This window comes from Meleagris gallopavo, chromosome 2 (assembly GCF_905368555.1).
Source record: "Meleagris gallopavo chromosome 2, MGAL_WU_HG_1.1, whole genome shotgun sequence".
Taxonomy (NCBI): domain Eukaryota; kingdom Metazoa; phylum Chordata; class Aves; order Galliformes; family Phasianidae; genus Meleagris; species Meleagris gallopavo.
In genome coordinates this window covers 62,926,025-62,937,803 of record NC_139405.1, presented here as the reverse complement: position 1 = coordinate 62,937,803, position 11,779 = coordinate 62,926,025, and the positions used below count along the sequence as shown (strand labels likewise).

Genomic DNA, 11,779 nt, shown 5'->3' with positions numbered 1-11,779 from the left:
TAATGCAGGTGCTGGGAGTTCAGTCTGCACCTTCTCCTGAGGTGATCCCTTATTTTAGATCAGCCCTGTATCTCATATCCATTGGCAGACCGGGAATTAAAGAGTTAAGTACTGTCAGCATGCATGAGGTATGCCTCTGGTAGCCAGGTACATCAGGGTACCCTGGTACCAGTGTTTGTAACTCAAATACCACAGTTCCTGATGCAGCTGAGAACCTCTGGCAGATGTGAAGACACAGAACTCTTTGGAACAGGAAGTGAGAAGATATTTGTGAACATTTTGGGATGGGGTGTCAGCAGCCGACCAGGCTCATCCCAAGTTGTAAGCCTGCTGAGGAATGCTTTGTGTCTGGGATGGGCTTCCTTTTCCCATCCTGAAAGCAGGAGCAGAGAGACCTGCAGTAGCCGGTACCATGCCACTAGGGGTCCAGAGCTCTACATCCTTCAGAGCTTCCATCAGCCATGCAGAGAGATTGGGTTGGAGGTTTGGGTGCACTGCTTTTTTCTGTTTTTGGCATCTGAGACAAGACGTGGAGCCCAGCAGGCAGACAGCCATGCTTCTGTCAGTAAGCAAAATGAGAGATACTCAAGTACACACCCGTTGTTAGCTGCAGAGGTAATAATAATTATGTCTCTCAGATGAACACACAAATTAAAGAAATCATGAAGTAATCATGTTTGGTTTTTTGTTTGATTTGTTAAAATCATGAACATTTCATGGGAATAGTGGACAGATTAAACCCTGAGTAGTGAGTCATTCTCTGCATGAGTCGCAGACTGCTGGAGCTTCCTACCACAGCAGCTCTAGCAAGTCAATCTGAATGATAGAGTGAGCATTCACCAAAAAACTGCTATGACGATGACGTGTTTTTTTCTCAAAAGTTCAAGGGGCAAATTGTCAAATATGACCTGAAGAACTGTAACAGACAGTGTAGTGAATTGTTTCAGTCATTAGGCAGCATCAGAACATGCAACATTAGGGCTAGTTCATTTGGCTGTCTATAACTGGGGTGTTATTAAAGCCAGTGAATGTAAATGCAATCCTGAAGAATGGAACTTGTGGTTTACTATGAAAATTAACTAAAATAATTCATAAAATTACAAACAGGAAACTGATGGAATTGAATAGCTCCTTCAGATAAGTCACATTTTCTGAATGAGTTCTTCTATTTACTATCTCTACAACACAGTTGAATATGATCGTATTCTGTTCTTCCATAAGGTCAAGCGTGTCCATCCGTGATGAACGCCAAAGAGTGGCAAAACTCAAAGCCAGGCTACATTTCGCTCTCTGTATCCCAGGTGAATTTGATAGGCAGGGTCTGTATTTTTTCTTTAAGGACTTCATCAAACCTTTCACTCTGAGCCACTGTCATCGTGTTTTTCCAGTCTCCAATGGTGCCTGAGGAAAGAAGGAGCAAAGGGAGGTGAGAAGAGGAGCAGGCACCTATCTAAAGCTGGCCTTCCACCAGGGAGATCTACTCTCCAGAAGCTGTTCCAGGCTTCCCTGCCATCTCCGTGTTGCTGGACTACCAAGCAGGGCTTTGTGTGCTATTTGGAGGACGCTTTTCCAAATCTGGGTGCGCCTCCCCCTTTAATCCCTTGGGATTTCCTCCTGCTCTGCACTTCAGGACACTTTAGCATTGCCAAGGAGCCCAGGGATGCCATGTATTGACCTTCAGGATAGTTGGCTGAGGTGGCCTGTGCTCACACAATGTAGCTGGTTGTTGCCTTGAAAAGAAAGAGGTGGAGGAGACTGGCAAGACAGCACTATTTTCAGCCTTAAACTACCTCTCCTGATAGACTGATTGTATTCAAATCAAATTTGTTGCCATGCCCAGTTAGTAAGTTCCTTGGTGGCCCTGAAACATTGTCTTTTTCAGTTTGAGTGAGGCTTTTCTACCCTATCTGCCAGAGAAAGCCAGCTATCTGCTTAGCCAATTGCTCATAAACGTATTGTTCCCCCAGTAAGAAAGCAGTATGTTGCACCTGACTCAGAAGTACAACCTTCAACATCTTCTGCAATGTCCAGCTGGCCTTTTGCTTTTGTTACAATCAGTGAAACATGACATTTTATTATCTTTAAGGAAATGTGATAAAATTGGCAACAGAAGGGTTATAAAACAACTCTGACAGAGTTAATTCCATCTAATCTGAGCTCCCCTTTTGAGACTGGGGCAATCCAGATAAGTCTATAAACCCTATGTTCATTTTACACCAAGAGGAGAAATTCAGTAATTGTTTCAGTGGACTACTTCTGTTTTACCTTTCCGTAGAAATCTGCCCTTCCCTTTGATTGCGATGTCATCTGGCATGTTCTCGTAGTTTGCCCTGGGATCTTTTTGCATGTTCTCAAATGTAGCCTGTCTCACAACACTTTCTATTTCTTCTTCACTCAGCTTCTTGCCTATGAAGTTGCAGATTTTCAGCACAGTGCTTCTGAGATCCTGCAATAAAGTAAACTTGAAGCATTTTGATGACGTGGAAACTAAATGCATAAAGCATTGGAATACGGGATCGCTAAGGACATCAGTTTGAGTTCAAAGTCTTTTGCCCTGGCAAAGTATTTCCTGTCACCATTTTGGAAGACACTCACCCAGTGGAGTTTTTGTCAGTTCTGTTGTCCTACCTAAGGGCTAAACCCTCTCATGAGTCAACCCGGGCCCCAAAGCCTGAGGGACAGGCAGGCAATGTGGGCTGCACATGGGGCCTATGACTTCTTCAACAGAAGGACAGGCACCATGGAGAAAGGAGAAGTTGCACAAAAGCATCGGGTGCCACCAAGCAGTAACCTTCTAGTCTGAAATTTGGGAAATCCTCAAGTACCTCAGTGCCTGCATCTTAGGTACGCCTTTCCTTTATTCCAGAGAGGCTTTTTGGGGTGCAAGGGAAGATGACTCCCATTATATGGCAGGGTGATTTATCTAATAATTCTTCCTTAGGTCTTGCACCAATGAGAAAAAATGACGTGAATCCCTTAGAAGACTCAATTGGTTTGTTCTCCGTGAAGACTGAGCGTACTCTATGATAATGGGTAAATCTAAAGACCTATCTGAAAATGCATTCAATACAGGAAGAAAATATCTGGAATACAGTGATACGATGGACCTCACCTTTTTCATCTCCTCGTAGGTCAGGAAGAGTATATTGAAATCCTTTGCATGATTGTACCAGCCTGAAACATGATCGAACCAGGCACTGGCAAGCACTTATGAAGGGAAAACAAAAAATAAACACTGGAGTGTGAGGGAGATCTCCTATTTATAGCCATCAGCAAATTAAAACAGTAGAATTATCAGCCTTACTCTGGCATCTCTAGTACTTTCAAGGTCTGGAGTGTATTCTTCCCTCTCTTCTGTTTCTGCATTTTCCAGAGGCTCGGAGGAGGGCTGTGTCCACAGGGCCCCAATTAGGTTGGCTTTTACAGACCGTGGAGGGACACATATGGTCACAGCACCTGTGTGACCCTTTGTTGTGCTATGTAGCATTTGACCCCTGATTTCTCATAATCTGCACTAATACTGGCAGAAGCAAAAGCCTCTTTCTCTAGTTTTTTTTTTGCTTTGCTTTCTGTCTATCCCTATGGTTTCAGCTCCATAACAAAGAGCAGAAAATGTTACTGAATCCTCAGTCACGGTGCTTATACTCTAAACCAATACCCACTCCTGATAGAATAAGCAGCTTGCATCTATCTGCAGAGCCGCAAACCTTGCCTGTGTTCCCTCCTAGGGACCAGCTTGAATCAGAAAGTAGGGCCAAGCTCAGACAGTCACTCCAGCTTTGGTTGCAGGCTAGGATAGCTGAGGATTCTGGGTGACTGATGTTTATTACTACAATTAATCCTTGTTCTGTTGGAGGCCACAGAGTAGGGTTCAGGCTCCTTAGTAAGAGAACTATCCTACCTTTTCCAGCTAAAAATCTCTCCATGAAAATGTTAAAATCTGGAATTTTCTCTAGTGTTCGGATGAATTTGGAGAAGTGATAATAAGAAACCAACACGTCCTTAGGGTTCCTGGTGACATAAATAACCTGCAATACAAAAAGACAACAGCTCTCAGAGAGATCAAAGGGCTCCATTACTCTATTACCAAGTCACTGTTGTTTTGTTCATAGGCAGCAGTGTTCCCTTTGCGGTTCTTCGGAGACCACTGATATCTCTTCCTGGGGTCAGTGTTACAGTCTACACTGATACCATTTAGTAGTGCAAGGTAGACAGCTTGTAACATCCGCCCTACAAAATCATTTTAGCGTCCCTGTTGATTCAGCATCACATTTCTGCAGTTCTCATGAGGAAATCTACAACCATCTCTGGTAAGCCACAGTTGTGGCACAGTGTTGGTGATGTCAGTAGTCTGTGAGCTCAGCTGCTGGCCTTTGCAGAGGCCGTGTTGTTTTCTGCCTGTGAGCTGTCTCCTCTCTACACTACACCTGCATCCATGAAGCAATGACAACAATTCACAACAGGGTGTCCTATTCACAAACTCCCAATATTGATGAATAAGATAATACTCCCTCTTTATCTACTATCGTTCTGTGTGGGAGGCCTTTTTTTAGACTCATTATTTCACTGGAACTTGATGTTTTCACAAGGGTGACATCAGTCCAAGAGCCATCTTTTCCCTGGCTCATCCCACTCAGTTGCATTTCTGCACCACCCCTATTTCTAGCAGCAAGGGCTGCAAAAAATCAAGAGGAAATTGAATAAGCAATTTCTAGATCTCCTCACTTTTGTTAAAGTGGTGATATTTGTACCAGGACGTGCAAAACAAAAAGAAGAAAAAGACAGGATTTGAACCAAATCTCTGAGGCAAATTGTCAAGATTGGATTAACTGAATGTTACAAATAACTTCACTTACACGGCCCTTTTTGTTTCTCAGTTCTTTTGGAGTTAAGTAGTAAGGCAGGTGAGTGGCAAAAACTCGAGGCAAAGGAAGATTTGCATAATCCATATTTTTTATATTATATTCCACCCAGGGGATTCTGTCCATGGTCTCCATATTTTCTGTTCCATTACGGTGGCCTTCATGGAGTATTAAGCTCAAAATATTCTGAGTCCACACAGTTCCTAAGGAGAAAATTTTTAAATTTGAACTTTGATTTTATTATAATTGTTATTAAAATTGATGGCAGGAAAGAGTTCTGAGTTCTGGGCTTCTTTTCCTTTCTATGCTGTTTGCATAAAGGAAAGAAGGACACCTGAGAGAATTCAGATTAATGCTGAAAGGCAGCAAACTATTACTGCTGGCTCACCTGTTTAAACACAGAGAATGGAAGGCATCCGAAAGCAAAGTCTAGTTCTTAAGACCTCACTTGGGAAGGAAGGTGTTGGTTCTGGAGATTAGACTGTATGTGTGTTATAGATTTAAATCCACAGACCAAGATAAAGAAATAATTTTCAGAACCAGAGGAGCAATAACTTAGCAAGTGCCCTTCCCCAGTAATTCCTTAGCTGTCAGCCTTGCTTAGCTTGGCATCATCATCAATTTTGCACAGAGATGGAGCATATCCTAGATAAATGGTAAGGATGAAAGTGGATAGTGGAGTAGGACAGAGGGAAGAATCTAAATGGGGAAAAGATGACATCCTGTGCAATTCACAAATCAAAATTGTCTTCCACCTCCTTCCTTTGTCTGGGCAGCCCATCCCTTTGCAACACAAATCTTCCACTTCTACAGAAGTTTTCATCTCAGTTTGTCAGCATTTAGACTTCTTAAATCTTTCCTTCTCATGCTGCCCCTCGGCCTGACTTGGACAGCTTCTTCCAGCACTGCCTGACAAGGAACTAGCATTACCTGGTCTCCCTGTGTTCATCTCAGTGCCTTAGCGTTTTGACCTCTTAAGTCTTGCCTTCTTCTGAGCACACCTGCCAGACTAAGTACAAGAGCCACATAGATCAGCTCAGCAGGACACACGCAAGAAACTTGTGTGTGGTTGTTCAGGGTGTGGCTATGCAGGATTTGTACCTAATGCTGCACTGCATATACTCAAATAGGGTTCAGTTCTGAAAGCAAAGCTAACAATCTTTGGCATGCAACTAGATGAGTGAGTAAAAGCAGATTTATTTCCCCATTGGAATCAATTCAATTCTTACCTGATTTTGGATAAGTAGCTATAAATATGTCACTGTCCTTAATTTCAAAATTCTCCAGGGAAGCTACGTACTCAGGTGTAGTATTTACAGCAAAATAAAACCCTTTGTAATTGAATACAAACTCTTTTGATGGTTCCATCATTAATCTGTTGTCGCTCATGGGTGAATAAGCTGCAATAATAAAATATAAAATTATAGATTTGGGTTTTGCTGTTATCTCATGGAAAATCAAACAAAAAAAAAACATAGAAAAAATGCATTTTGCTATAATAATTCATTGAAATTAAGCTTTGAATTTTTCATAAACATCAGGTTATAAAATAAAAAAGGAAATAAAAAGGCTAATACCATGAGTGTTTATTCATATCCGTGTACGTTAACTGCATCTAACAGATGATGTAAATAATGGCACTCTATGTAAATAATTATTTCTCAAAGTTACTCTAGGATTTCAATGTCTAATGTTTCCTTTGATTGATTGTCACCAGCTCTTAAATAGCTGTCGCTTAATCAAGCTTTCGTGAACCCTGTTATCACTCACATGTTTAGGCTTTCCTGCCCTTTTGCCTTCTCATCCCTAGAGCTGCAATGGCCTCATGCTCACCCAGTAGTGCCCTTTTTTGATGAGGGGTGTGGTGGAAAAAAGGACAGGCCATGACCTTGTGCCCTTGGATGTATCCATGGGCTAAGGACCTGCCTACATGAGGCACATGCACGTGGACACTGCCTATGGGACCTGTGCTCCCTTCAACACGTGGGTTGCTGTCCCACCATGAGGCAGTGCCAAAACAGGGCAGCACTGGGCCTGCATGCAGCTCAGATGGGCAGCCTTTTCTCATGACATGGCCAGAGGATGCACGGGCATCCCTCAGGCTGGCTCTGTGGCCAGGCTGGGCCTGCTGCTCCCCATACCCGGCCACTCAGTCATGTCAGAGTAATGACCAGACAAAACGGTTCAGGCTTAAACAACTGGAGAGTCACTAATCACATCAGAAGTGCTGGTAGCAGTAAATCCATTCAGAAAATCAAGAACAGATTTGAATTCAAGTCATGATAAGAAAACTGGTGGCACAAAGGACAGAAAAATATGGTGAATGAATATTTTTAGGGTTATGGAGGAATAATGGAGAATTTGTAAGAAACAGAATGAAGACACATTAAATACGCAGCAAACAGAAATCATTTTTGACCAGATTCTGTCAAAAGCCTGACCTTTCAGACTACAATGGTACTTTCTTACAGACAAGAGATTGAAAAAGTACACCAGGAAAGAAAAGTCTTGATGCCACATTGGCTAGGATATATATTCACAGTGTAGTGTATCTGATGGGAGAAGAAATAACCATTCCAATATGCTCTAATCAGCCAGAAATACATTTGAAAAATGCTTCTAAAAATCTGCCTCCAATTGCGGACACAAGGGCGTCTGTCTGTTCGTCTCCTACGTGTATGGGGATCTGACCCTTCTGCTTTGCTCAGGGAGCTGCCTCACAGCTGCAACTCCAACCCCTTGCTGAGCAGTACAGAAAAATGGGTGTAAAACTCAGCTTCTGACACCAGCTGTCAGAGCCCAGCTGTATGGCCGTCCTCCCCTCAGCTCACACTCTGCTTCTCTGGCAGCACTTCTCAAAATGTTTGATGGAAGAGTCCCATCACAGTTCTACTCATCTTACCAGAAGGGCAATCACCATAGCATTGTTTAACTCACCAACCCACAGCTCCAGTAATGTCAGGCATGCTTACCTTCTGTTTTCTCTTCCAGGGCACACGGAGATGTATGTTACGACTGTGAACGTGAATAGTTTGAGAGAGGCGTGAGCTGTCACGTTTCCTTTTTAACCATCCTGTTTGGCTGTCGTTCAATATTTGCTTATCTGTAACGCAGCTAGAGATTAGAGAACTGACATAACCCTTCAGAAGGTTAAAGCACTCCAGAGAGATTTAGCAAATTATTTTAATGCAATTTTAATTTTTGTTCCTCCAATTTATCAAGAGGATTGTTGAGGAAGGGTGAGAGTGAAGAGGAGCAGAAGTCATTACAAGATTCTCTTTTTTTTTTTGTGTGTGTGTGTGTGTGTGTGTGTGTGTTTCTTACTCAGCTCCCACAAAATTTTTGCCCTTGTTATACCTGCACACTGTATGTGACAGCAGTCTGAATGAATGAGCAGTCTGAGTGCATCACCCTAGTGAAGTGGAGTGAAACCAGTCAGACCCGGCCTGAGCCAATATCTTCTTGGGGTGAGTTCTTTGGTTCCCTGTAATCGAATGTGCGATGTTATGTTTTTCTACAAGCACCTGTAAGTGAAATAAAAGAGACCTTGCCTGAGACCTTTCTCACTGAAACTTGCGCACCAACCACGTTACGCAATAAAGAAAATTTTGTCCCCCAGCCCTATACCTTGTTTTGTGTAGTTACTTTTTAACCTGGATCGATTCCCCAGGTAGTCCCCAGATTTGCACAACAGATCCATCAGATAGGGGACAAGCCAGAACGAGGAGTAGGGCTAAATTCTTTTTTGCAACAGAGGGTAGTTTTAAGACCAAAGATTAAGCCTGTACTGCTCTGCTTTGTGCTCCAGTCAGGCACGCCCAGTGTTTTGTAACTGCAATTTCTGGTCAAGGAATTTAGTATGAATGGAAGGCGACAGCTATTGATCCTAAAACAAGGCACGGAGATCATCCATGAGAGGTTTGAAGAGGCCCAAAGAGCAACATCTGCTGTCTGTCACCACCTCCGTGTTCTAGCCGGGGCACCAAAAACTTTGACTTAGGGCAAGACGTAGTGTTTTCCAGGAGAAACAAATAGACTGTTAAGCTATTTGGCCTTTGGACAGATGGTGAATTGGCAGAATATACAAATCTCAACAATATACTAAAATGACAGCATCAGGAAATTATGACCTGCCCCTGATCGTCAGTATTGTTGAATTACAGTCTATCGGCAGCTAATTGAACGTAGTTTCCATGTATTCAACTCTATTACCTGTTTTGGGACAAATAGTCCTGTACAGTATTAATAATTAACCTCAAGATCCAAATACCTAACATATACTTAAACCACAGGTGAAGTTGCACAAAGTTCAGTTTGTAGAGGAAAGAATATTTGTGCTTTACTGTATGGCCTAGAGCCTATGTTTCCAGTGCTGGTCACTTCTACCCCTCGTGTTCTTCCCTTGTTGTTTCCTCTGGTACTTTCACACAACATATTCCCGTTCATACAAGCCGTGGCTTTCCTTTCAGAAATGCCTACAGCACTGTGAAATTGAGAGTCCTAAAATAAGCCTCCACGTTCCCTGGGCAGATAACAGACAAAGACAGGCTTCCCACCAATCTACTCTGTAAAATTAAAGTTTTATACATCAGTACAAAATGTATTCAACATATCATTGCAATCACTTAAACTCACTTAAACCACTTTGACCTTCATTCTTGGTACGTACATAGGAAAAGATAGTAGCTCCGCTAACCGTGAAGAAGGTTTGCAATACATTCCTTTCCTTTAAACAATCCTCTGGTATGCTTATACTCCATTAACATCTAGTGTTGCCTGTTATTGCACAAAGTCCATGCTAAAGATATATGGTCTGAGTTACTAGGGACATTTCTCAGTAGTTGTACCTTAGTATTACCTAAGGGTGGCAACCAGTGGCAGGCTAATTGTCTGCTCATTCCTCTGAGATTTCTGTCACTGGCATCCTCTATCTCCCTCTTTAGTACGTTGTAGCTGAGAATTTGCTCTATCCAACTGTGTTATTATGCTCTTTGTATCTGTTATAGTTTTTATGAAAATAAATAGATGGCACTACTTTTGGAGTGACCTGTTTTCTCTGTCTCTATTTTGCAAAGTTAATATTTTGTAGTGCATCAATTTCATCACCATTCGATAAACCACAATCTGCTTGTTTTCCAAGATAACGTGCAAGTTTTGCTGCAATTTACAATAAAACATATAGGATGACAGTTATCCATGTGTTTAATTCACATTTTTGTAGGTGAGTAAGTTTCAGTATAAGCAAAGAACCCTTGAAAAGGTCAGGGATGGAAGAACATAATATTCTTTCCTCTCAGCTGGAGTATAGGTTCCATATCCTTTCAATTGTTTTGCATGCCCAGTAGCTGTAAAGCATTATACCATTCACACGTTGTTTTTTTTTCTGTATACACAGCAAGAATTATCAGCAATATACTTTGGCATTTCCACTATAAAATTTCTACACACTGAATTTCCTTGAGAAGTAGATAAAGTGTTGCTGGTTTATGCTGCTGTAAAGATGTTTGCCTAAATCTTTTACACTTCCTTATATGCAAGGTATTTACCAGCACTTGCCTTTTACAGCTCTACTTTTCTCTGTTTATCATGATTCCAGTTCTGATAGGGCACCTTTACACTCCTGTTTGCCTTTTGAATAAGAACTTTTCTTCTTCCATCTCATTTGCCTTGGGACCATTTTTCACACCTTCAAACATAACCTGTTCCCACCCTGGCTCTGGTTCATCTTTAATACACCTTTTTTTTTTTAATGTGATTTTATCACATTATTTAAATGTAATATTATTTATTATTTATTTATTATTATTATTATTATTATTTATTATTATTTTATGAATTAAAATTCATAGAGAGAATTTAGCAGAGACTCTCAGAGACCCTGCAAAAGACAGAGTAATGAGAGGGTTGAAGCAATATCCCACTCCATCCATTGAGATGCCTCATCTTTTTCAGTGCTCAGGAGCTACTTGGACAATGCCCTCTAAACCATAATACAACTTTTGGCTAGTGCTGAAATAGTCAGGCAGTTAGGCTTCGTGATCTTTGCAGGTCCCTTCCAACTCCCCTCCTCTTGAATTGCTGAGCATTTAAGAATGAGTACAAATCTCTGCATGTTTTTGACTGTTGCACACTGTGATCCCACTTATAATATGATTTGTTGTATGTTATCAAGTTACCCATAGTTCAAGTTGCAGATCATTGCCTTTATCACACTGTAAGCTTGAAGTGAAAGGTGAAGAAGAAAAAAGTCTGCAGTGAAAATATGGTCTGCTAATATATCCCTATGAGGAAAATAATTGCCTGGAAACTGCACACTAAAGAAAACTGCTAACTGCAGAAGAGAAGTCACTTCATTGTCCTGCCTCTGGAGACAGCACAGAAAGAGATCAAAAGTGACAAAATCCATGCTTGTTTGATTATTGTGCAATTACCTTGCACAACTATCATGCAATTATTGTTAGGGCTCATACACATTTAATTTTTCTTTTGTTAAAATTGATTCATGTATTTCAATGAATTTTTTACCTCTTCAGTACCAAATTCATGTATTGGTGATATTAAAGGTTGATACAGCCATAGATAAGAGTTTGTATGCACTCTTCCTTCCCCAGGAAGAGGCTAAGATGTAAAAGACAATGAGCATCCCTGTGATTAACACATTATACCTGTTTTACATTTCTTCAGACCACATGGTGCCAGACTGAGTGAAATACATTTCAGTCTTGAGTAAGTAATCGCTGAATCACAGAATCACAGAATGGCCAGGGTTGGAAGGGACCTCAAGGATCATGAAGCTCCAACCCTCCTGCCACAGGCAGGGCCACCAACCTCCACATTTAAACCAGACCAGGCTGCCCAGGGCCCCATCCAACCTGGCCTTGAACACCTCCAGAGATGGGGCATCCAACAACCTCTCT

General features: G+C 41.6%; 1 protein-coding gene across 1 annotated transcript; it reads right to left on the bottom strand.

The window, feature by feature from the left end:
- Positions 1-1,043: 1,043 nt before the first annotated feature.
- Positions 1,044-7,962, bottom strand: LOC100539904 (amine sulfotransferase-like). The gene is made up of 7 exons (XM_085217434.1): positions 7,835-7,962; positions 6,092-6,262; positions 4,857-5,065; positions 3,902-4,028; positions 3,113-3,207; positions 2,266-2,446; positions 1,044-1,401 (listed from the first exon to the last, which is right to left on the bottom strand). The coding sequence occupies exons 2-7, from the start codon at positions 6,249-6,251 to the stop codon at positions 1,277-1,279; spliced, it is 897 nt and encodes a 298-aa protein (XP_085073560.1). The 5' UTR covers positions 6,252-6,262; positions 7,835-7,962; the 3' UTR covers positions 1,044-1,276.
- Between the last annotated feature and the right edge of the window lie 3,817 nt (positions 7,963-11,779).

What these genes read in the sequence shown, in the direction of transcription:
- LOC100539904 (XM_085217434.1), bottom strand. Translation starts at nt 6,251, where the DNA reads ATGAGCGACAACAGATTAATGATGGAACCATCAAAAGAGTTTGTATTC. An exon ending in TGAGAAACAAAAAGGGCCGT is followed by an intron (nt 4,029 to 4,856) that starts GTAAGTGAAGTT and finishes TTTGTATTGCAG; the next exon opens with GTTATTTATGTCACCAGGAA. An exon ending in CCTACGAGGAGATGAAAAAG is followed by an intron (nt 2,447 to 3,112) that starts GTGAGGTCCATC and finishes ACTTTATTGCAG; the next exon opens with GATCTCAGAAGCACTGTGCT.